The following is a 24047-nucleotide window of genomic DNA, read 5'->3' on the forward strand; positions in this document are numbered from 1 at the left end:
CAGCTTGTGTAGACTTACCTGCGCTAGCTGTACTCTAGCTAGCTTGCTAAAAATAGAAGTGAAGATGTTGTAGTGTGGGCGTCAGTGCAGGCTGGGCAAGGCTGCTTGACCCCCTGGCTACGTACTCATTTGTGCATCCCAGGGTGATGCTTGCATCACTCACTGTACCCTCATATCTGTTTTCAGACAGCTACTTAGAATACAGCTAGCGTGGGAAAGTCTACATGAGCTGCAACTGCACTCGCGCACACATGCTGCAGTGTAGATGTTCTCTTGGTCCATCATTGGCCACCGAAGCCTTTGGTGCACATGTGATCCCCGGCTGTGCAGCAGCATCCCTTGGTAAGCGCGCTTTGTAATTGGTTCCATCCTAATAACATGTCCATACCAAGAGACCTGCTGAAATTGAACCAGTGCTGACAGTGGGTGCTGGGTTCGGCTACAAAGAGCTAATCTGGGTCAATCTCAGGTGCAGGGTATAGGGTTGACTCACCTACCTCCATTGAGTGAAGGACTCCGGCACCTCATGCTGTAAACACCCACCTTTGGGGGCAGTGCAGACCTCGCCTGGTGCACCTTGCAGAGCTGGTGGGGAAAGGGAAACTTCAGTCAAACAGCAGCAAGGATTTTGACAACATGTGCTGAAGTCTTCCCCCCCCCGCCTTGGCTTATAGCACCTGGGAAGCCATCCACACTGTGGGAGGAGCTCCTCCGGCCAGAATTGCTGGAGCGACAGTGCTCTAGCCTGCCGTCTCTCATGATAGCGCCCTGATCCATCAGGGCCGTGCTTCACTTGCGGAGGCAGACCTCCCATGGAGCATGCCTGCGCTGTGTGTCCCCTGCGGGGATTGTTCTAACTCCTCTACACACTGGGAAAGAAGCCCAGAGCTTCCGAAAGGCTCGGCCCCCACTGGGAACCCATGTGCTCAGCCCTTCTCACAATCTGGCCCTAGCAGAGACCTCTCTTCTCTTCCTCCCTGAATGTGGAGCCCCCCGTCTCAACAGCTGCTCCTGTCTGCTGCTGCTTCCCAGTCATGCAGGTCAGGTAACTAACTCTCTCCCGAACTGGAATCCCACAGGAGCCAGCCCCACCAACCCACCAACAACCCCAATGCCTCCAAGTTGGCCCAGAAGGTGGGTGGTGCCGACGGCTGCCCCCGCTGCGGGCAGGCCGTGTATGCTGCTGAGAAGGTGATTGGCGCTGGGAAGGTAAGACAGCAGTGCTGTGGGGGGAGATGACTGCAGGGTGGTGGTTCCTGAGTCAGCATGTGGCTGAGAGCTCTGAAAGGGTCCATGAGCTAGGGCTCATGGTCCAGGGCCAAGCCCAGATGCTATCGTGGACCAGATGGTCCAGCATGCACAAATGGGGCCAGATTTTCAAGAGATCAGCTAGCACCCAACGTGCTGTGAGCTTTCTTGAGACTCTGGCTCCTCAGGGTGGTGCTGGCCCCTTCTGAAAATTCTGTCTTTATGATACATGCAGGTGGCAGAGAGCCACATGCATGGGGTAGCCACAGGTCCTCTCCAACTCCCTGATCCCAGGGGATCATGGCTGGTCCCTTCTCCTGCCCCCCATCCCATGCCCTGGGAGGAGAATGATGTGCATCACAGCCCTGGGCTGGAAGACAAGCCTACTGCAAGGAAACCCCCATGTTGGCATTCTCTCCTTAGGCTCTAGAAGGCTGGATCTGGCTTCCACAGCCCAGTTCACCCAGCCGGTGGCTTCCTAAGTCTTCAGACCATTGGTTCCTCTCTCCCCGAATGCTGGCCCCTGCATAAGACAGGGTGATGAAATCTCCAGACTGTCTTTGGGTCTTCCCCTGGCCTTGCCCTGTGAACACATACAGCTCTGCTAATGCCTCTGTAGCATCTCCTGCTATTCCAATCTTAGACTCTGCCCTGCCCCCCAGGAACTCTGTGCAGTCCTGACCTGCAGCACCCTCCACTAGTCCAGCCCCTGGGCTCTTGGTGCGCAGCTTTGTGGCCCCCACTGCTAGTCCAGCCTGGGGACCCTGACAAAGTTCTGCCCATGCCCCTAGCCCCATGTATGTAGCTGAGGCAGAGTCTGACCCAATGGCTCTACTGTCCAGGAAGGCCCCTTCCCTTCACCAGGCCACCCTTCATGTATGGGTGTGTCTTCACTGCAGAGCTAGCCCAGTGACTTGGCACCTGGGTCTGAGCAGGCAGGTTAGCCTCGCCCGGCCATGAGCCGCCACATCGCAAAGCCTGACTCGTGTTACTGGGTCCTCACTGGGGCTGTGATCCTCGTGGGCATAGCTTGGACTACTGGGGCCATGTCCCATGGTTCTACATGCTGCAGCAAGCTGAGCTGCTCTGGGTCTCTCCCAGTGAATTGTGGGAGAACTTGTCTGTCCTGGGCACATGGAATTGTGGGAAGGCATCGGAGGACTACTGGCTTTCAAGTGGGTTTAGCCCAGTGGTTCTCAACCTGTGGCCCACGGGCCACTTGCGGCCCAATCAGCACAGAGCTGCAGTCCATATGACATCCTCAGGGCCATAGAGGTTGTATTGGATGTGGCCCACAATGGTAAATAGGTTGCGAACCACTAGTAGCCTGTGTCCTCACTGCAAAGTGGGTGGGTCACCAGCCTGAGCAGAAATGGAACCAGGCTTGGGCCAGCTAGCCTGGGTTGAAAGAACCACTAAACTTGAGTGAGAGGGTTTTGTGTGTGGATGGGAGAGGGGTTAGGGGAAACACCCAGATAAGAACCCGTTGTGACCCTGCAGTGAAAACAGACCCTTAGAGTAAAAATCTGGGCACAGTGTTTAGTGGGAGACTTTGCATTCTATATCTTTGAGTAGCTGAAGCTGGAAACATTGCTGTGCCTAAACAAACTCAGAGGGGATTCCAGTGTGTGTCTTGAAATGTACTGAGTTCTTCTGCTGGTGGCATAATTCAGCCTGTTGTCTCTGCCTCCTGCCTCTACCCCAAGTCCACATTTTATTTTTCCAAAGAAGGTTCCATGTTTCCCAAAGCATTTTGTTTTGAACTCCTGTGTCAGCAGCTCTCACTATTTGCAGCTCCACTGATTTATCCATTAGGAATTCTGGGAGCAGCTGGGAGAGCCCTAGTTTTAAAAGTCAGCCTGGTGCCTTTGGTCTCAACATCGGGATGTAACCTTCATTGGTGCCCTGTTCTAATTCTAGTGTTTTAGGATGTATTAATCTTTAGAATACAGAGCCGGGGCTCTCGCCAGATCCTTATGTGATGCGAATCAAATCGCCACAGCTTGGCTGACTTCAGAGGAGTTTTGCTGATCAACAGCAGCTTAATGTTTTAAGAGTTAATTCTTTACAGGAGCAAATCCTAAACTGTGGGTGGCTGGTAGTTTGGAAACAAGGTTAAAGGGGCATGTTTAATGCATGACTGGTTGAGATCTGGATTAGAACAGCCTCTGAAATCCCACTTGCCTGGGATCTTTTCTGATGAGCCAGTTAGTTTCATCTCACCATGGTAATGGGTGACTTTGCCTGAGCTGATCCAATGGGTGCAGGGGTAGCCCATGCTCACAGCATGGCTTTGTCTCCACATTGTGTGCTGAGGTCCTGGGTTCAGTCCCTGATGCAGGCAAGTTATCGAGGGGCATTGTGTTACGTGGGGAATGGAATATGTGAGCTAGGCTAGGGTCGGATGCTGCTTCCCAGGAAAATTCTGCCTGTGATTTGGGACTTGCGCTCGGAAGCTTTAAAACCTCTTTAAGGAGGGGCTGGGCACTGGGGTTTGTTGGCAGGAGGATCCTGCCCAGACAAAAGGACATGTGATTAAAGCCAGTCCTTCCATGTAATGCTGGGGATACCAGCCAGGGCCTGCGAAAGGGTAAAGCCAAAGCTATGCTGCTAGAAACAGCTACACTGGGGGGATCTCAGTACCCCAGAGACACACTCGTCTTAAATCCACTGTCCCATGGAGATCAAGCCACATTTTAACAGTGTCCGACTGGTCTGACCCAGGCTCTAGCATGGTTGAACCCCTTTTGAGGAGAATGGGATTGTGATCGGGGCCTTGGAAAAAGGCACTTTTCACTGTAGAGCTTCCCAGGCAGGGCCCTGGGGGTGCTGCTGGGGAGAGCCGGGGAACTGACATGCCCTGGGTGTCCTACCGGTGGGGGACTGCCTGAACGGCCCCCTTCTCTGTGCCCCACACCCTCTGACCGCTCTCTGCTCCTCTCCCCGCAGTCGTGGCACAAGGCCTGTTTCCGGTGCGCCAAGTGTGGCAAAGGTCTGGAATCCACCACGCTGGCTGACAAAGATGGGGAGATCTACTGCAAAGGTGAGCACCCCCCCTTCCTGGCGTGCTGGCATCCCCAGGGCCCAGGGGGAAAGAGGACTCCAGAGCAAGGTGCGGGACGGGGTATTGCGGGTGTGCATCTTCGGGGAGAAGTAATTGCTGACCCCAAACCAGCACACGAGATGCTAACAATTGTATGTCCTGCTAAAATCCTGGGGGGTAGCTGATACTGAAATGTGAGTGGACAGGGATGTGGTCCGAATGGCCCCAGAGGAGCAGGGATGTGCCTGGGGAGCACCCCGTGTATGGCAACAGCAAGCACTCAGATGCTCTAGTGGCCTTGTGGGTGCTTGTGAGTTAATGCCGGTCCGGCCACGCAGGCTGCAGAACCACTGGATCTCGCCACATCTAGCAGCTACAAATGACTTCGCCCTGCTCCACCTGGGCCATAGCCAGGCTGGTCTAGGTTTGTGAGGGTGGCTGGTGGCCTCTGGAAGGGCCAAGTGAATCTAACATGTCAGTGTCTTGCAATGGGAGTCTGTAAAACCCCTGATGCTTCTGCTTTTGAAAGAGGTGGGCAGTGCCTACCCTGCCTGCCCTAGTAGCCCCCGGGGGGCAAGGGCATCAGTGCCTTCATCTACCCTTCCTGCTCATGAGGCTGTTGCCATCACATCCTCTCCCCCTCCACCCAGGGGAAAGCCAGGCTCTTTTGCAGCTGCTCCCAAAGTGCTGGAGCTGGCAGCCGGGTTGCCCAGGCATGACTGGCTGTGTGTGGCCCCAGCTCTGTATAGGGGAGCTTGCCCTGCCACTGCCTGGGTTTATGTCCCTTTCGGCTGGCCTCCGGGACGGATGATTGCACACCTTTCATTGCACCAAACTCTCTGCCAGAGACTCTGCCACCCCTGATGATTATCCCGTGAGCTCTGTCCAGGGCTCACTGACAGTGAATCTGGGGGGTTGTCACTGAATGAGGGCCAGTGGTGTGGATGGGATCTAGGAAAAGGGAGAGAGTTCCATGTGAGCCTGATTTCTAAGGCTCGGCTGGGAGCGCTTGTCCACATCTAGCAGTAGAGGTGAGAAATTAACCCAGGATAAACTTTAAACCCCCTCCCCTGGCAGCCAGCTAACAAGGGCAACTATCTGCAGGCTGGAGGAGAGTTGCAGTGGATAAGGAACCAGGCTGGGAGCCAGGACACCTGGGTTCTACTCCCAGCTCTGTCACTGACATTGCAGCGTGACCTTGAGGAAGTCAGTTTCCCCCTTTGTGCCTCAGTTTCCCTATTGTGGGTAACAACAGTGGCTCTCATTCATAAAGGGCTTTGAGATCCTCTGATGAAAGGTGTTAACCAGTCCCCATGTGCTTGTTTCTTCACCCTGTTTCTGCCTGCTTGAGAGATGGGGTCTAATCTGAACTCTGGGAACTAGCCTATTTCAACACTGACCCCACACCGTAAAACCTCCTCCCGCGCATCCCTATGTCCCTGTGGCTGGCACCCCTCCCTTCCCTGTGTCGTCATCACTCATGGCTTCTCCCCTCCTGCAGGATGCTACGCTAAGAACTTTGGGCCCAAGGGGTTTGGCTTTGGGCAGGGAGCCGGCGCACTCATCCACTCCGAGTGAGCTGTCAGGATTGGCTCCTCTGCCTCTCCCCTGCAGTGCTGAGCGCTTCGCCGATACCAAGCTCATCCAGACTGACCTTCGAATGTGGATCAAGGCAGCCCTGTCCTTCCCCCCACTTCCTGCCAGTGCTTCTGTCAATAAACTCCTGCTTATTCTAACTAAACCACCACCCACTTGCCTGCTGACTTCCTGATCCAAAGCTCACCGAATGAATCTGGAATCTTCCTGTTGACAGCCGTGGGCTTTGGCTCAGGATTGAGCAGCATAGGCCAAATTACCTTGATACGCGCGCACACACATGCAGAGAACTTTCCAGGCAGCTGGGGCGCATCATTTTGTAGGTGGTAGGCTCAACTGTGAAACCTGGATGCTTATCTAGATCCTCTGAGGCTCTGAATGCAGCCATCCACTGGGACGTCAGAGGAGTGTAACAAGCCTTACTCGATTGTTCATAGATGTAAAAAAAATCAAAGCTGGCAAATGATTGGGGCTTGTGGGTGGGTTATTGTTCCTCTGGAGACAGGGAGATGGAAATCCAGTGACTGATGTGAGTGAGAGATACAGATGAGGAAGAGGAGAATACTTTTTTTAATTGTGTATTGTATTTAAAATACTAATTGGAGGGACAGTCCAATATAAATCACTGGCCAGCTCCCCAGTGGTGTACATCAGCATAGCTCCATTGACTTCACTAGAGCGATGTGAAGTTACACCCTGGTTCTAAAACTAGTAAACTAGTGTGCTTTCAGAAGTGGCCACTGACTCAGATTGCCTCAGTTTTGGGGAGCCAACAGGGTCCTGATCTCTTTCAGAACCACTGCAGCTCCCACTGACTTCAAATGGGTACTTGGCACATCTGAAACTCCAGCCCCAAGCTGCCTGGTATGGTGTTCCTAAAAACTGACGCCCAGCGTCACTGGTTAACTTGGAAACATTGGCCCAGATTTCTCTTCCCGCATTACTAACCGCACCTTAGCCTATTAACCCAAGAGCGTGGAAACAATCCAACTTGTTTTTCATTGTTTATGCCACTGTTTTGTATTTCTCTCAGCTTGAACATAGATATCAATTTCATGCTTGTTTCACAGTTGATGCCACAGTGTTTGGGTTGCAAACTCTGCTGGGAAATGTTTGTTGTTTTTTTTTAAAAACATACAAACAGGGCCAGTTTTGCCCTCAGTTACAGTGCTGTATAAACAGACAAACCTTCCCTGGTACAGTTCGCATTGTGGGGCTTCAGGTGCGGCTTTGCTTTCATGGGCTCAACTGCCATCTGATCCCTTGAGCAGAATAGAAAGATGCAAAAACTGACCAAGGAGTAACAGAACATGAGATCACACAGAGCGTTCTTTGGGTTTATACCTAAAACTTCACTAATTCACTTGGCATCATTCCCTCCCTTCAGGGTGTTACCTGAGCAAAGATCACAGCTTTCATTTCTCCTGCTTCCTCCTGAAGCAGAGATGTCAAGGATTCCACATACCTTTCCCATAGTGCGGGAGAAACATTATGTTGCAATATTTCTACAGTATGGCCCATGTACAAGGATTGTGTTCAAGCAAAATTATGTATTCAATAAATCTCTGAGAATGAGGCTTTTGTTCAGTCTCTTCTTTCCCTAGCAATAAGAGGAGGGATTAGCCACATCAGAGGAGAACGCCTTCTTTGGCTTCATGTGAAACTGACTCTGTAGGAAGGGAACTGGCTGCTTCCTTTAGAGACCTGGATCAAAACTACTTCATTATCTACGGCTTGAGTCATCAGCAGGATTTGAACCTGGGATTGTCAGTGTTACAAGCAGCTATTTCCACTGAATGCATCCGATGAAGTGAGCTGTAGCTCACAAAAGCTTATGCTCAAATAAATTTGTTAGTCTGTGAGGTGCCACTAGTATCCTTTTCTTTAAGCAGCTAACTGTAGTTCCTCTAGTCAGAGGTGGGCAAACTACAGCCCATGGGCCACATCCAGCCTGCGGGACCATCCTGCCCGGCCCTTGAGCTCCTGGCTGGGGAGGCTTGCCCTTGGCCCCTCCCCTGCTGTGACTCCCTCCTCCACAGCCACGCTGCTGTGTGGGCAGCAAGGCTGTGAGCTCCTGCTGCTCTGAATGGTATGTAAGGGAGCAGTGGGGGGGGGTTGGGTAGGGGGTCCTGGGGGCTAGTCAGAGTACAGGGAGTGGTTGGATGGGGTGGAGGTTCTGGGGCGGGGTGGTCAGGGGTTGGGGAATGGGGGGGGTTGGATAAGGCGTGGGAGTCCCAGGGGCCCTGTTGGGTAGGGGGGCATGGATAGGGGGCAATTGAGGCCGGGGGGGTTGGATGGGGGTGGGGTCCCAGGGAGGCAGTTAGGGGCAGGGGGTCCTGGGAGAGGGCGGTCAGAGGACAAGGAGCAGGCAGGGTTGGATAGGTTGGGGGTTCTGAGGGGGGCAGTCAGGGGGTGGGAAGTGGGAGAGGTTGGATGGGGCAGAGTCCAGGCTGTTTGGGGAGGCACAGCCTTCCCTACCCAGCCCTCCATACAGTTTTGCACCCTGATGTGGTCCACGGACCAAAAAGTTTGCCCACCCCTGCTCTAGCTGGTAGCAGTATTAGACTCTTACTAGGAGCAGCCTATGGGAAACACAGGCCATATGCTCTGCTAAGGTAGGTTACACTGTATTAACTAGTCGGGTCACAAGTGGCATGAGTTTAATCTCACCCCAGGGCCCCAATTTCTCCACCCCACTGATGCCCGGTCTGTGGGCATCTAAGCCCAGGGCAGGAGTGACTCTGAGTCAGGTCTAGGCTGCAATAGCAGAGCTACCTGGTTAACCCTCATTAACTTCGCTCACAAATGAACAAGTCCCCAAGCACTGCAGTGTGTGTAAGGAACCCAGGCTGCAGCTGCTGCCCCCCCGAGTGGGCTTCAGGGGTCTGGATCCTTCATTCACCATCTTTGCCTGGTTCCCAGGAGCTCTTTCCATCACTGCTCTGGCATCAGAGCGCTCTGTGGGGAGCGTCTGTCGGTGCAGGGGTTCACCGCAGCTGTGCAACCAGGCCCCACCTCTTAGCCCAGCAGCAAGTGGAGGCAGCTTGACTCCCTAATGGCGCCGGAGCCTGGCAGAGCTGTGCAGGAAGGAAGTAATGGAGCCTGGCTAGGGACAGAGCGTGCTCTCATCGCACGGAGCAGGGACACCACAGTAACAGCCAGAAGTCTCCCTCGGCCTGCCTGGTTGTGCGGCAGGAGGGCACAGCTGTTTGTGGTGCGGAGGTCAGTGCTCTACGGGGGACAACTGCTGTCAGACTACAGCGAGGACACTGCTGAGAACAAGGCTGTGTGGGTCTCATTTGCTCCCAAGGGATCTGTCTAAAGCCCAGCTTCCCCCATCTGCGCTATAGGGGTGTTGACACTGTTGGAGATCTACAGATGGACAGAGCTGAGGTGTGCTCATACTCAACCTAATAGGCACCCTCCATGCTAAAGAGAGGCTATGGAAAGACACAGGTCGGGGCTGAGAGGCAGCAACACAGTTGGGTGGGGAGCCCACGGCTGGAATAGCGGGGCGCTGCAGGTCACAACTGAGGTCAAGGGCTGTGTGTGGCTCAGAACTGAAATGGGGGGTGGGGCCCTACAGGCCAGGAGCAAGGGGCACTTTCAGAATGTGGGGGGGGAACAGTTGCAACACCTCTGTGGGGCTTTAGGCCAAAGGTTTGGCTCCTAGCTGGACCCATAGGGATCCAGAGACCTTTTTGTGGTAAATGGTATTGGTTTCTTTGCCAAATCCCCAGCCACCACCAAGGGGCAGGGTATGCTGGGCCCTGATAATAGGACTTGGTAAAGCACAAGGCTGGGGGTGATGTCCAATCTACCGTGCCCTTCCGTTACTCTGGCACAACTGGGGCGGATTGATCTGAGCTCTGATCCCTGGCTCCATGACAATGATGGGAAGTTGTCCCTATACCTGCTGGCAGCAGGACTGGGGTGTTAAGTGACTGGCTCCGCACGGCTGCTGCTTGGGAAGGGAAGGTCTGGGGCAATTCAGAATCTGAACCCAGCAGAGTTGGATGAGTGTCTGTGCTCTCTGCTGGCAGACTCCTGGGCACTGCAGGCTGAGATACCAGGAGGGGCTCCAGGGTCCCAGCCAACAGATAAGGAGGGGAGGTGGCTGGGAATGTTCCCACAGAAATGCATCTGGATCAGAAGGTTTCTCAGGTGCAGGTGGAATTTTGAGGGGGATGGGTAGAGAGAGGCCAACTGGCCCAAAATAGCCAGTAGCCCAGTGGCTAGGGCCATCACCTGGGAGCACTGAGTTGAATCAGGCAGAGTAGGTCCCCTACATCCCAGATGAGGGCCCTAACCACTGGGCTATTGGCTTTTTTAAAAGGTCTTGGTTTCCTCGCAAGGCAGAACAAAACCAAATCCCCAGCGTGGATGTTTTCTGTGAAAGGGAAGTGGCGTTTTCCAGACAGCTGTAATGGGGAGGTCACTTAAGAGTCTGGCACGTGTCTGTTTGAAGCAAGCTTTTCCCCCTCCTTAGGTTGGAATGTTGCCCCAGTTGTTAGCGTGTTAGCTTGGGACTGGGGAGACCTGGGTTCAAGGCCCTGCTTTGAATGAGCTGGGGCACGTCCCTTAGCCTTGCTCTGCCTCAGTTCCCCAACTGTACAATGGAGCTAATACCCCGCAACGGTGCACAACGGTAAATGCATTACAGGATCTGAGGTGCCCAGATGCTTCTGCAGTGGGGGCAAGATAAACACATGAGCCTGATTCGGCACAGATGCTGGTAGGTTTCACAGGCTGGGCCAGGACTGGCTGGGGTTGGTTTGGGCCATGTACATTGATATCTCCGTGTATGGAGCCCAAGGAGATGGGGGGCTATGCAAGTGTTAAAGCCAATGGAGACATTTGCTGTATTATCCCCGCACTGGGCGAGACCTCTTTAGTCAGTGCCTCCAAAAGACTATGTACTCTCTCAGGGCTGTGCTCTTGGTTCCCGGTGCAGTCCTGGCTCCCCGGCATGCAAAGCCAGGCTAACCTAACTGGGGATCCTCCCCGCCAAAACGCCCTCCTTCCTTTGCTGTTTTGCCCTACAAATCAGAGTGGTGTTGCCATGAGGCTCGGTGGTAGCAGTGAAGCAGAGCGATGCTGCCACCATCTCAGACATTGCTTTTTGTGCACGTGTGTGGTGTGGCACCATGTCTATAGGATCCCATTCTCTGGGTGTCTCTAAACTCCTGACTGCCAGAAGCTGGGACTGGACAACAGGAGATGGCTCACTTAATAATTGCCCTGTTCTGTTCATTCCCTCTGAAGCACCTGGCACTGGCCATTGTTGGAAGGCAGGACACTGGGCTAGATGGACAATTGGTCCAACCCAGCGTGGCCGTTCTTATGTTCTGATCTGATCTTTCCAGAGAGAACATTCACAATAGGACAATGGGCTACAATCTCTAATACTCCCATTAGAATAAATTTCATTACCATTTCAATAGACATTAAGAAGGGCTCTATCCATATTCAAAGTAGATCCCGGAGGTCTATAGCACACCCCAAGCACAATCGTAGGAGAGGCTTTACTAGTTTTCTTCCCCAATGTAATTTTTGCCCACACGGACTCTGTCTTATCCATTGCATCGCTTCTTATTTCTTTACATTCTACCTCATCATTGATATACAATGCTACTCCACCACCTTTACCTTTGTTTCTGTCTTTCCTAAACAGCACATACCCTTCAATACCTGTAGTCCAGTCATGACTACTATTCCACCATGTTTCTGTTGTCCCTATAATATCTGGTTTCACTTCCTGCACCAGTAGCTCTAGACCCTCCATTTTGTTACCTAGGCTCCTCGCATTGGTGTATAAACAGGGTGACCTCACAGCCCAGGAGTCTCGCCTCTTAATCCATTGTAGGGCGGATGAAGCGTTACTGAGAGCATGGCATGGATGCATGGCAGCTACAATTCTGGAAGAGTCAAAGGTGGCCACATCCCAATTCCAAATCACACACAGAGCATGCTCCCTGGATTTCCTTGCACATAAATGTTCCAGTGGACTGGGGTTGGGTGGTGGTGCAGAAACAGTGACAATGGGACAGTTGCAGGTCTCTGACACCAGGTGGCACTGTGGAGTCATTGCAGAGAAGGGCCCTGCTCTGTTCCGTTCCCACAAGGGGTGATTGTATTTCAGGCCAGGAGAGGGGAATTTGAGGCCCAGGGCTAGATAGATTTGGGAAGGAAGCAGCTCTGGCTGCAGCTCATGTGGGGGCATGCTGTCCTGAGTCGGCACCAGGATGTGATGCTCTGGCGTTTTCACAGAGTGCAGGAGGTGCGGCCTGTCCCCCTGCTAACCCTGACCTGGCCTGTGGTGCAGGGGACAGACCATAAAACCACAATCCGACGACCCTTACAAGCTTCTTCTCATGACCTCGAGGACGGCAGCCCTGGGCTGCCCACATGCAGCTCTATTATGGTGCCAGCTCCTTGCTGCAGCCCCCAAATCTAGCAGCAAGGTACCTGACAAAGTCCTGTTGACACTGTAGAAAAGTTCTGTGCAACAGCCCCCAACGTGGTTGAACCCTGGTCAGTCATGCGGTGCCCTGTGCCTGGTTCTTCCTGCAACCTTGGCTTATAGGCTGGGTCAGGGACTTCGTTTGATCCAGTCTATGCTGCAAGATCAAACCTGTGGGGGGGGGGGACACACAACTGTAATGTGCGGGTTGGATCCTTCTTGGTTGACATAGAGGATAACCTACTATTGCTGCCAGCCAATGGTCCTTTAGCTCAGGTAGGAGAGGTGTGTGCTTGAGTCCTGGGTTCAACTCCTGCAGGGGGCTGTAATGTAGTACAGGGTAGGTGGGACTGAAGTTAACCCCAGGAGGTCCATTTGTGCTTTTGGTTACTCCAGATTTACCCCATGTAAGGCAGGGGGGGGATTTAGTCCTTGGAATCGTTAACTGGTTCCTGGGTACAGCTTCCGGGGGGATTTGCTGCCCCAGCCCTTTTAATGAGGAGTAATTAGCCGTGTCTTATTCTTACCACAGTCTCGCAGCTCTGGCCATATCCAGGAGCTGCCCTGGGGCTGCGGATGGCTGAGAAATGTGGATGATCAGTGGCTGCCGGCTGCATTCAGGGAGGCTCTTTCCAACGGTACCTGCGCTCTGCTCCCCTGGGCAGCACCATCACTAGGATGAAGGGAGCAGCTGGAGGCTTTGCTGCTCTCCCAGTGCCATTCAAATGGCAGCCGTGCCGGGGTGGATGGGGGTCTGAGCCACTCGCATGGCAGCTGGCCCAGCTCTCCTCATCCCTGGCCAGGGTCATCTTCCCACCTGCGGCCCTGGACCGTGGATCACAGACAGCATGTGGGCACCTCCCCAACTAATTTCTGCCAACCCAAGAGCACAGTGTGGGCATTTATCCCCCTCTGGCAGCTAATCTGGCTAAGAGCCTTCTTCTGCTGCCAGCCCAGATCTCTGCTTCTTTAGCTCAAGCAAGAAAGGCTGGTGGGTTTAGTGCTGAACGTCCTGGATTCAGACCCTGCTGACAACACTGGAAGGGGTGGTGACATCTCTATACCACATGGCCCTGATCTCACACCCTGTCCCTGTCAGTGCGGGATTTGCCCTGGTTTCTTTACCCCCCAAGCATGTGATGCTGGCTGCTTGCCTCACAGACCATCCCACCAAGCCTGTCATCTTGCCTTTCCACTGCTATGAGCCCTCTCTAGTGTCTGTGCTGTTAGAGGATGACAGCCTACTACTGCCGTCAGCTACAAGAGTTACCCCTTTAGCTCAAGTGGCAAAGGCCCTGAGTTGTAATGATGAAGGGTCTGGTTTCAAACCCAGCACCCCCACCCTCCCCTCCAAAAAGCCAGAGGGAAGCACCAGACCATAGCAAGGCCCAGAAGACAAGAGGGAGCCCCTTTGTGGGGATGTGCATATGTGAAGCAACTGCTCAAGCCAATGTGTGGGGGTTGGCAAAGCTGCACACAACCCCCCTAGGTTGTTCGTATCTGGGGCCACTGGGTCTGCCTCCTGCTGGGGTTCATTCTCAGGGGCGTGGCAGAGACTGGGTGCGCCAGGCCTCTGAGGCATGGTCATAAAGAGTGGGCAGACCCCCATCTGGCCCAGCTGCCACACACAGGACTCAGAGCCCCCCCGGCCCAGCTACCACGCGAATGACTCAGACCCTCGCCCGGCACCCTGGCTGGGCAAACAGCTCCATTCCCGGGTTCAGGTTGCTGCTGAGCTAAGGGATTTACGCTGCCCTCCTGCCAATGATTCAGGCCTCAAATGGGCACATCAGCCCTGCAAACCACTAACCCAACCCCTCACCCAGGGCCTCCGGCAGCCAGGAAAGCTCCGCAGGGATCCTCTCCGTCCCCAGCCGCGTGGGGGCCCATTTGTGAATCAATCCCAGCTGCGGGCCGGGGCCGCCCCCAGCCTGGCCCGGCCTGCGCTTGGCTGGGAAGGGTGCCCGTCAGGCAGGAGGGGCGTGGGGCGAGGCTCCGCCGGGGAAGATGCAAGAGGGAAGCGGGAAGGCAGGAGAGTCCGGGCATGCAGCGACACATCCCGGGCAGAGCCGTGCGGGGCCAGGGCTGAGCCGCGGTTCTGGGGACCCGGGCTCCAGGGGATGCCCCGGCGGGGGCCGGCCCGGCGGCCAGGACCCCCGCGCAGGTGCTGAAGGAGGGGGTGCTGGAGAAGCGCAGCGGGGGGCTGCTGCAGCGCTGGAAGAAGAAGCGCTGCCTGCTGACCGAGGAGGGGCTGCGGCTCTTCGAGCCCGGCGGCTCCCGCTGCAAGGAGCTCGGCTTCGCCCGCATGCGGGCGGTGGAGTGCGTGGAGTGGAAGCGGCGGCACGTCTACTTCACCGTGGTGACCGAGGGCGGCGACGAGATCGACTTCCGCGGCCCGCGGGAGGAGCCCGGCTGGAGCGCGGAGATCGGGCTGGGGCTGGTGCGGTTCCAGAACCGCCGGGCCCTGCAGAACGTGCGGGCCCGGCACGGGGGCAGGCCGGGTGAGCCTGGGGCCGGACGGCGCGGGGATGGGCGCGGCACACGGGGATAGTGATCCGTGCAACGGGCAGCTGGGGCTCAGCTCTCGGCCCCTTGCTTTGGAGCTGGCTCATGTCTCCGAGGAAGTGAACTTCCCTAGAGCACGATTCCTGGAGGATGACAACTTACCGCTGCTACCAGCCCAAGGGGTCACTCCTTCGGCTCACCCGAGAGAGGTCTCTGCGGAGTTTCGCCTTCCCCCGCTGCTGGTGCAGGGTGTTACCCTGCCCATGCCAAGGGTGATGTGCCAGGCCCCCTTGCCCTTCCCAGAGCCATCCCAGTCCTCCGTCTCCAGGCCCCTCTTTTCCCTCCATGTTTTCATTGCGGGGTCTATCGCCTGATTTCCTGGCGTGCCCCCAACTCTCCTGGATTTCAGAGGGAGCTGTGGGTGCCGGGCTGGGTGCTGCATGTGTTTACACTGTGCCAGTTGCAGGTTAGCCTCCCACCAGGACTCCTGAGCTGCTGTTTCTGTCACTGGGTGGGGATGAATTTCAGTTCCTCTCTCTGGCCTGGCAGGAGGGGAAAGGAGCAGGGTGGGAGGGGACCAGGCACAGATCGTGTCTCCACTGAGTGCCAGGACAGGGTTTCCCTAGCCTTTGCCTGGAACCTGTCCGTGGGCTGATGGACCCCCCCCCCCCCTTGCTGCATGAGCAGACTCCGCTTCCCCCGAGGGTGCAGGCCCTTCCCCCAGGCAAAGTCACTTCTCTCCTTGTGCCAGAGCCCCGCTACAGGACCCTGCCTTCCTTGCCCTCATGCTGCTGACATGGGATCCCAGCTGGCAAGCCCGGATGTTTCAGGACTGGGTTGCCCGTGCCCTAACCCCCTCCCCCTGCCTTGGAGACACTGTGCCAGATCCCACTGCCTGCCTCCTGCACATGCGCCAACCTGGGCAGGTGACGGGGCAGCTGCAGAGCCCCATGCCTGGAGCAGTCCTGAGTGCCGTGGTGGGTTGGAGTGAGGGGGAGATGGGGTTGGATGGGAAGCAGCCAGCCCTGGCTCCTAGACCCCGCTCCAGCACGTCCGCCAAGCCCCTGGCTGATTTCCATGGTGCTGCTCAGGCACTTGGCTCCGCTTCTGTGAGGGTTTGGGGCTGGGAGGGCTGATCCCTCTGCATGGTGAGTGGGGCAAGCTCCCCCCGCCCCGGCTAGTGACAGAATCCACATGATGGGAGAGGTCCCCTCCCAGCATGCCCTGGCTCTCGGGGTGGCTGTGGTGACCATAGCACTGCTGCTGTGGAACTTGGAGCTCTCAAGCTGGAAAACACCCACGGGACTCTTCTTTGCTCCCACAGCCCCAAAATAGGGCTCGATCCTGCGGGGTGCCTGGGAGCCCAGTTCTCCACTACTCCCTTCCTGTGTTTGGGGCAGGGTGGGGGGGCTTCAAGCCACCTTTGCTTTCCCCCTGGTCTGGGTCTGGCCAAGCCCCAGGGTTCGTCAGAGCTCTCCATCTGTCCTGACTCGGGTGGAGCAAGCAATGGCTTATACCACAACCCTGTGTGCTCCCCTCTCAGCATATTCCTCTGGCCTAAACCTGAGCTGGGGCCAGATTCCCCCAGATGTAAATAGGTGGAATGCCTCATAGACTTCCCCAGAGTCTATCCCACTTACCCCAGGTCTCAGCTGGGCCCCTCAATGCCCAGATGAGCTCCCATGCCAGCCAGTCCCCTGGCCCTGAACTGGGCAGCCACCTTCGCTAACCTGTGCATTCCCTTTGGCAGCAATCCAGTATGACACAGCCCCGAGCGGCCAGGCCACAGACCCAGAGGGATGCAAGGGAAGGACGGGGATGCTGAAAGGGCGCTTGCCCGCTGGCAGGGAAAACGGAGTCCCTGGCTGTGAGTGAAAGCGGGGCCCTGGCTTCGAGAGGGACAGCAGGCGTTTCAGCGCCAAAGGCCCGATAAGCCTGGACCATGTGTGCCACTAGCTGCTGCGAACCACCCCCCATCCCTGCTGGGCCATTCCTGCTTCCCAACAGCCATAGGCTGCGGCACTGGTCTCCAAGCGCTCCGTATAGCTTGGCCCAGGGGTCCGGGGCCCAGTGGTCCAGTCAAGGGCCTGCTGGAGAGGTAGGAAGAGGAGCACCCGGTGGGATAAAAGCCCAGGATGACAGCAAGAACCAAAGTAAGATTGTTTCACGTCTCACCGGCCTGCTGCTGGCTGGACACCAGAAGGGACTCGACTGTGCTAGTGGGCCGGAGAGCCCATCCTGCACGCTGGACCTGCCATGTATCTGCTGCCCAGGCTCAGCCAGGCATCTTCGTGATCCAGAGGTGCATCCCTTCCGTCTCGTGGGACAAGCTGCCCCGTAGCTGAGCCGGTTGGGGCCGTGATGAACTGGAAGTCAGCTGCCCTATGTCTCTTCTCCTTAGACTGTTCCTCTGGACTGGAGTAGCTGGAGATCCAAGCTGAAGATGCGAAATTTCAGCATCCAGAGAATTAGCCTGGTGGGATGTCAGGTTGTAGGTGGGGGTGGGTTCCTGAGCAGAGTGATTGTGTGGTGCCGCTCCCCAGTTTGGCTGGGACCTGTGTGATGACAGGCTTCAGCGAGAAGGCGTGAGCCTGTCTCAGCCGGTGACCTGTCTGGACAGAGGGGTTGAGAGGACAGCCCTGAATGAATTCCTCCCTTCGTAACAGACGGTGCAAGTGCTCGCATGCCCTGCCCCACTGGGTCAGACCGGCTCCCCTGCCAGTATGGGGAGTCACTGATTTTGGTGTGTCAGGACAATCAACAATGCGGGCACCTGGGCCACCAACAGCAAAGGGTGGTTTGCTGGGAACGCTTGGTCATGGCTCATCAGATGATGCCCATTCCGCACTCTGCTGCTCCCTGGTTTGCATCTTCACCTTGTTGGGGTCAGGGCAGTTCCCCCTGTGCACAGATCTGCCGATGCCCCTCAGTCCTGATTCGCAGCCCCCTGCTATTCCAGTTGGGGGCTCCCCTACATACAGCTCTGCCAATGCCCTTCAATCCTGACCTGCAACCTTTTCTGGCCCTGGGCTCCCCCCACACCACAGATCTGCCACAGCCCCGGTATTGCACCCTGCTGTGCCCATCCTGGGCCTCCATGCGAAGGCCAAGCGGAGTGGTGATTTTGTGACAGGGACCAATAAATGTTGCAGGGATGTAAATGTTATCCTTCCTCCTCTGCTGTGATCATTTGTTGGGCGGGTGGTGGCCATCTGGCCCCAAAGAAGGAAGGGAACCAACTGACAGCCCAAAGCAGCCATGTCCTGAATGCTCCTTGTAAAGGATTTTTTATGAGATTAAAAATGGCCACTGCGGATTGAAATGAAACATTTGAACTAGAGGTGTAACAATCTGAAGGAGAGCACTGGAAGTGTTCTGTTTCATGGCTCGCACACACACAAGTGAGGTAAACACACAAATACTCTTGCTGGAAGGTTGCAACAACCCACGCCTTCATTTCTGAGAATTCATCGTGATAAACCAGAGAGACAAAGCAGAGAGGCACACCTCATCCCACCGTTTTCTAGGCTGCTTCTCTCCAGGCTGGCCAGCTGCTGACTGATGCAGATCACACAGCTTCCCTTTGAGGCCCCTAGCCAGGACCGGGAAATCCCTCAAGCTTAAAGTGATGGCTTGTTCTTTGTAACCAGTTTCCAGCACACCACAGCAAGGAGACCCATGGAGTGTCCCATGTGCTACATCAGAGACAGGCCTGGACTGTGATGAATGCAAAGGGGGCTGCAGGTCACAGACAGACCCAGCGGGTCTCTCTAGCTTCCACAGCTTGTACTGCCCTGGCATTGCACAGTGGCCTGGGCTGATGGACTGCCAGGGGGAAGGAGGGATTCTCAGATGAAGCCTGGGAGCCTGAGATTAAAATCAAGGGAGAGCCTCAAAGACCTGAGAGGTGGCAAACAGCTTAGAAAACACAGCAGCAGCGCCAACAGGAAGGGCTAGTGCTGGGCAGAGGGGTAGGGAGCCAGCGTGGCTCTGCCCACCCTCAACCCATTGCCCTCTGGAGGGCAGGTTAGGATTCCCCCCTGCGCCAGGCTTCACAGTCGGGATGCGTGGCATTACAGGGGTGCCCAGGCCTCATGCTGGCTCTGTAGGCGGGGGAGGCCATCCACTGTGCAAGGGGTCTTGTGCAGTTCCCTTTGCAGGGGCTGATGAACCACCCCTTCCATGTAGCATCCTCCACCGCATCCACTGCACCCTGGGATCTTTCACTGAGGGCTTGGTAGTGAGAGGCCAGTTCCCTAGTGTCAGATGGTTCTTGCCCTATATGGCATGGCACTCCATTGCCAATTGGTGGGCACTCAACCTTCCTTATCCTTCTAAGTAACAATGAGGTCTTGGGCCTTGCTCTGGGGAGAGCGGCAGTGGTGGCTCGGGGTGTGGTTCGGTGGCTCCCTAGATTGCTTACCAAGCACTCACAGCCCGGGTGAAGCTCTGGGAAAACACTGGTCCTCAAACCCTGCTCTGCTCCAGCTGGTTTGAGTTTGACACAAGTATTTTGCAAACCTCTCACAGTCGGGAGGGGAGTACCTGCCCCGCATGCAGGAGGGTGTGTTGAATGGGGAAGGGTTAACATCACCCCTCATTGTCCCTGGACCCGGCCAGCTGCAGACCCATCCCTGAGGGGAGGCAGTTGGGAACTCTGTGAGGCAGCCCTCCAGAATCCAGTGGGGAGACAGCCTAGAACGCAGAGAAGTTGCAGCCTGGAACCTCTGGAGGGAGGTTGGAACCCTGCAACCTTGTGGGGAGACAGGCAGGGTTTCTCTATGGCCGCTGCTGCTCTGGGCACTTACTATTCGTCATGGCTTTGCTGCTGCAGGGTTTGCAGGGACCAGGTGTCGGGGTATTTAAAAAACACGTTCAAACATCTGGTTCTCGCTCTTGTGTCTGTAAAATGCAGCCCTGCAGTACATGCTGCCTCTGGCCAGGACTGAGCTCCTCTCCAGCTGCTCCTGGCAGGCACGTTGTTTATGGGCTGAGCAATGGGAGCAGGAAGGACATGGAGCAGAGTATTGGCAGATACGAACGTGGACCAAGATGCCAGCTCCTTATCAGAGGCAGAAAAGAAAAGGAGGACTTGTGGCACCTTAGAGACTAACAAATTTATTTGAGCATATTTATTTGATGCATCTGATGAAGTGAGCTGTAGCTCACGAAAGCTTATGCTCAAATAAATTTGTTAGTCTCTAAGGTGCCACAAGTCCTCCTTTTCTTTTTGCAAATACAGACTAACACAGCTGCTACTCTGAAACCTGTTATCAGAGGCAGGTTCCTCTGGAATGCGACACATACCCACAGAGGGGTCGCTCCCCCAAAGGGGAAGTGTGGGTGGGTGGGACTATTTGCACCAGAACCGCAGGGGTCAGGGGCTCTATGCACATCCAGAGTGAAGCCAAGGCTTGCACTGCCCCCTGTGAGCTGCAACGGGACCAAGGTGTGAGGCAACTCTCCTGCTTCTTGTGGGCTCTCCTTGCTTCTCCCCCGTGGCTGGGATGCGCGTGAATCACTCAGCCCTGGAAGGAGATGGAGGTGCATACTCTCAGCTATTTCGAAAAACCAGCGAGTCTGTGGGTGAAACACAGGCATTTCCACATCCCGTCTGCTGGTCCCTAAGGATGTGGTCGGTGCAGAGCATGGCACAGCTGGGGTCAGCTCCTCTTGGTACCCCCTACTGAGGGCAGTTCCTAGCCCCCTGGGGTCCCTGTAAACTCTCTGCCAGCCAGTGATGGGGCGCTAGAGCAGACCCAGGGGCCTCCCATCAGGAGCTCAGGGTCACCCCATGTGCGTGTATCTGTGTATGTCCTGCACATTCTGTAGCTGGGACTCCGAACCAGACCCCATTGTGGCTTCCTCAGTGCTGCCAACCCCTCTGCAGCACCTCAGTGGAACAGCCATAGGCCTGAGCTGGTGATAGGTGTTCTCCCCAGCAGAGGCCAGTGACATACATGCACATGGGCCAAGTGGGGCACACACTTCCCGGGCGGGGACAGGTCCCTTTCTGCATGCAGCCTGTTTTCTTGCTGTCAGTGTGGAGAGCTAGCGGAAGGAAGGAAACGCATGCAGTATGTCGCCAGCTCTCACGATTTTTTTTGCCAGTCTTGCGATATTTAGCGTTTTCCCTAAAGCCCCAGCTCCCGGAGTCATGGGAGTGAGTGAGGACCTTGGCTCGCATTTAACAACAAAGCGTCCAGTCCTGGTTGCAGAGGGAAAGCTGTAAAGCACAACCCAGGAGGCAAAGAAACAGAACCCAACGTTTTTACAAACTCTCCTGATTTTTAAGCCAGTCTGGGGCTATGCCTATTTCGGGGCCTGACTCGGGAGTTCTGAGTGCCCGGGGCTGGTCATGCTGGGGGGGGGGTCACACTCCACAGGGGTGTGAATTCCCACATGCTCCGCAACAGCTGGAGGGCAAAAGCTTTATTTGTGTCTTCACCTCCGACTTGGGACAACGCCCTGTAAGGACACGACAAGCACTTCCCCACCCCTGGTCAGGAAGCAGGGCCTGCTGCAGAGCCAGCCTGGGGCAACCTAACAAGCACAGCTGGCCTGTAGCAGGCTGCCTGATCGGCTACCCCACTGGCTTGGTTTGAGGAGTCAGCAGACTGGCTCCTAAGCCCAGCAGCAGCAGCAGTTCAGTTGCTGCTCAAAGCACTTGCCCACGGTTGCAATAGCTCCTGCACCTGTTGCCCCCCAGCCCTGCTCCCACCTTGTCTCGTTCCTGACCCTCAGCTCCGATTCCTGACTCTGGCTCTGACCTTTGGCATCTGGCCACCGCCTCCTGCTCTAACTGCTAGCTGTGACTGTCCAAGTCCTGGTCTCTGATACGCCCAACACAGGTACCCAGCTATACAGACAGGGAAAGCATAGCTGGAAAAGCAATCCCCACCAACGCAAGTCCCCCCATTCACACTAATGCTCCACAATCCCCTGCACTTGTGATCTGACTCCTGGCCATTCGGTGATTATGTAAAGCTCTCCTTACAGTGTGTATGATAAAACCCATTGTTTCATGTTCTCTGTGTGTGTATATCAATCTCCCCTCTGTATTTTCCACCAAATGCATCCAATGAAGTGAGCTGTAGCTCACGAAAGCTTATGCTCAAATAAATTTGTTAGTCTCTAAGGTGCCACAAGTACTCCTTTTCTTTTTGCGAATACAGACTAACACGGCTGCTACTCTGAAACCTGTAAAGCTGAAGGGGCCTTTGTTATGTCATCGCCCAGTCGGGCTGTGAACAGACTTCAGGTCTCAGCTGCAGTGTCTGGCTAAACCCACTCCACACCCACTCCATTTGCTAGAGAAATTCTCCCTAGCAGCAGTGGCTCAGGCAGGGCCCCCAGCCTCCCACACTAGTTGCCCCTGTCTCTGCTGTTCTCTTTTCAGAGAGCTGTGCTGGGAGCTGGAAAGAGGCTGATGTGCAGATGGGCAGCCATTGACACGAACAAGTGAAAAAGACAAATGGGTGATAAAAGGGATCATTAAGGAAAGGAGCGAAGTGATGGGTGTAGGCCACTCTGCTGGGTGTACCATAATCCTGGTCTGCCCTGAGACACCCACCCACCCCGACGCAGTTCTGCTGCTGCTCCTCCATTTTGACCTCCCAGACCCCCTCTCCCCCCTTGCTATTCCTATTGTGGAGTCTCTCATGAGCAGAGACCAGATGCTGCAAAAACAGGAGGTTTGTTGGATGTGGATAGACCCCCAGGGACTTGGAAAGAAGCCCCAGACATATTTAGTGGTGGGGCTGACCCAGGAGAGGAGTGGTTAATATCCCAGCATGCTCTGGAGCGCATTGGACGTGGGTGAGAGGTTGAGATCATTTTACTTTCTGCCTTTGAGGGCTGAATTTTAATACACAGTTTCAGAGGGAAAGGTCACCAAGAGTCTGCAATGAACATGCAGCAAGGACGTCCCAGCCAGGCTGCTGCTGACCATGCACAGGGGAGGGGCCCGCTCCAGCCACACCAGCCCCTTATACTGTCTAGACCAGGATCAGCCTCATGAATCCTGTGAGTAAACCCACACCGCACACAGGCAAACCTCACACTGAACTCTGCCCCCAAACAGGGACACCACACAAACACACACACAAGCCCCAGCTCCTGGAGTCAGGTGAGTTAGTGAGATTCTTAGCTTGGGTAAGGGGACTGTTGCCCCCTTACTAACATTCAGTGGGGATGTTTTGGTTGGCTAGCTCCCAGTACTAAAAGGGGAAGGGTTTATGGGAAACCAGGACCCTGAGACTGACAGTCCCCAGGAACAATGGGGAGAGGCCAAGGCTCCAGGTCAGCCTGAATGACAGGGTGGGCAGGATAATCAGGGATTCAGGAGGCCAGGGAGGTCCCATCCTCTGTGTGAGCTGGATTTGTCTGGGTCAGACAGAGTGAGGCCGAGCTAAGGAGAAAGCAGGGGCCCAAGCTAAGCTGGGGAGCAGAGCTGTGCCAGATCCAGAGGGACCAGAAAAGCAGCCCCGAGAGAGCAGACCCTGTGCTGGGAGTAGAGCTGCAGCCCCAAAGCCAGAGGCACAGCCCAGAGAGAGCAGACTTGCCCTGGGAGCAGAGCTGAAGCAACCAGAGCCAGAGGGGCCAGAAAAGCAGCCCAGGAAGCAGGTCAGTGCTGGGAGCAGAGTCACAGAAGCAGCCTGCAGAGCAGACCTGTCCTGGGAGCAGAGCTGCAGCAACCAGAGGCAGAGGGGCCAAAGAAACAGCCCAGGGAGCTGGAGGCAGAGCAGCAGAGACAGAGCGGTGGAGCTGGGGCTGGAGAAGTCTGGAGCTGGGTGCAGTGAGCAGCTGGGGAGATCGAGGGGGACCCTGGGCAGCGGGCCCAGCACAGGGAGTCGCCTCAGCCAAGAGGCTCTGCAGGCCAGGCTTGGATCATAACCCTGACGGGGCAGGGGCGACACTGGGAAGAAGGGTCCTGCCACTTAGAGCCTGAGAGTGTGTGGCCACCACCAGATCAAGTGTCCAACCCACAGCATCCCTGCAGCACAGCCAGGGCCGGAGAAGAAGGCCTGGGACTTACAAAAACAGACTGTGAAATGCCCTGATGTTCCAGAGATGCTATTTGTGAAGTTCCCTGCCACAGAGCAGGGTGATGTGTTTCCTTTAACCTTCCCATTTTTCCTTATTCTTTTTAAAATTAATTGTAGATTAAATAACTTGCACTTGCTTTAACTT

General features: G+C 55.4%; 3 protein-coding genes across 4 annotated transcripts in view; all 3 read left to right on the top strand.

The window, feature by feature from the left end:
• The window catches only part of CSRP1 (cysteine and glycine rich protein 1), a 32640-nt gene extending 25178 nt beyond the window's left edge, over positions 1-7462 (top strand). For both annotated transcript variants that reach the window (XM_038380185.2, XM_043500337.1), the window contains exons 4-6: positions 1080-1209; positions 4198-4291; positions 5793-7462. In XM_038380185.2, the coding sequence (XP_038236113.1) occupies positions 1080-1209; positions 4198-4291; positions 5793-5869 (301 nt within the window). In that variant the 3' untranslated portion in view covers positions 5870-7462. The remainder of the gene's footprint in view (positions 1-1079; positions 1210-4197; positions 4292-5792) is intronic.
• Positions 7463-13583: 6121 nt separating this feature from the next.
• On the top strand, positions 13584-17359 carry PHLDA3 (pleckstrin homology like domain family A member 3). Its single transcript, XM_038380345.2, has 3 exons — positions 13584-13602; positions 14441-14851; positions 16606-17359. Exons 1-3 carry the CDS (start codon positions 13584-13586, stop codon positions 16728-16730), a joined length of 555 nt encoding a protein of 184 aa, XP_038236273.1. The 3' UTR covers positions 16731-17359.
• Positions 17360-22061: 4702 nt separating this feature from the next.
• TNNI1 (troponin I1, slow skeletal type) overlaps positions 22062-24047 on the top strand; it is a 37145-nt gene continuing 35159 nt past the window's right edge. The window contains 1 exon segment of the mRNA XM_043500592.1: positions 22062-22880. Within this exon segment, the coding sequence (XP_043356527.1) occupies positions 22805-22880 (76 nt within the window). The 5' untranslated portion in view covers positions 22062-22804.

Source organism: Dermochelys coriacea, chromosome 21 (assembly GCF_009764565.3).
Source record: "Dermochelys coriacea isolate rDerCor1 chromosome 21, rDerCor1.pri.v4, whole genome shotgun sequence".
NCBI classification, from domain to species: Eukaryota; Metazoa; Chordata; order Testudines; family Dermochelyidae; genus Dermochelys; species Dermochelys coriacea.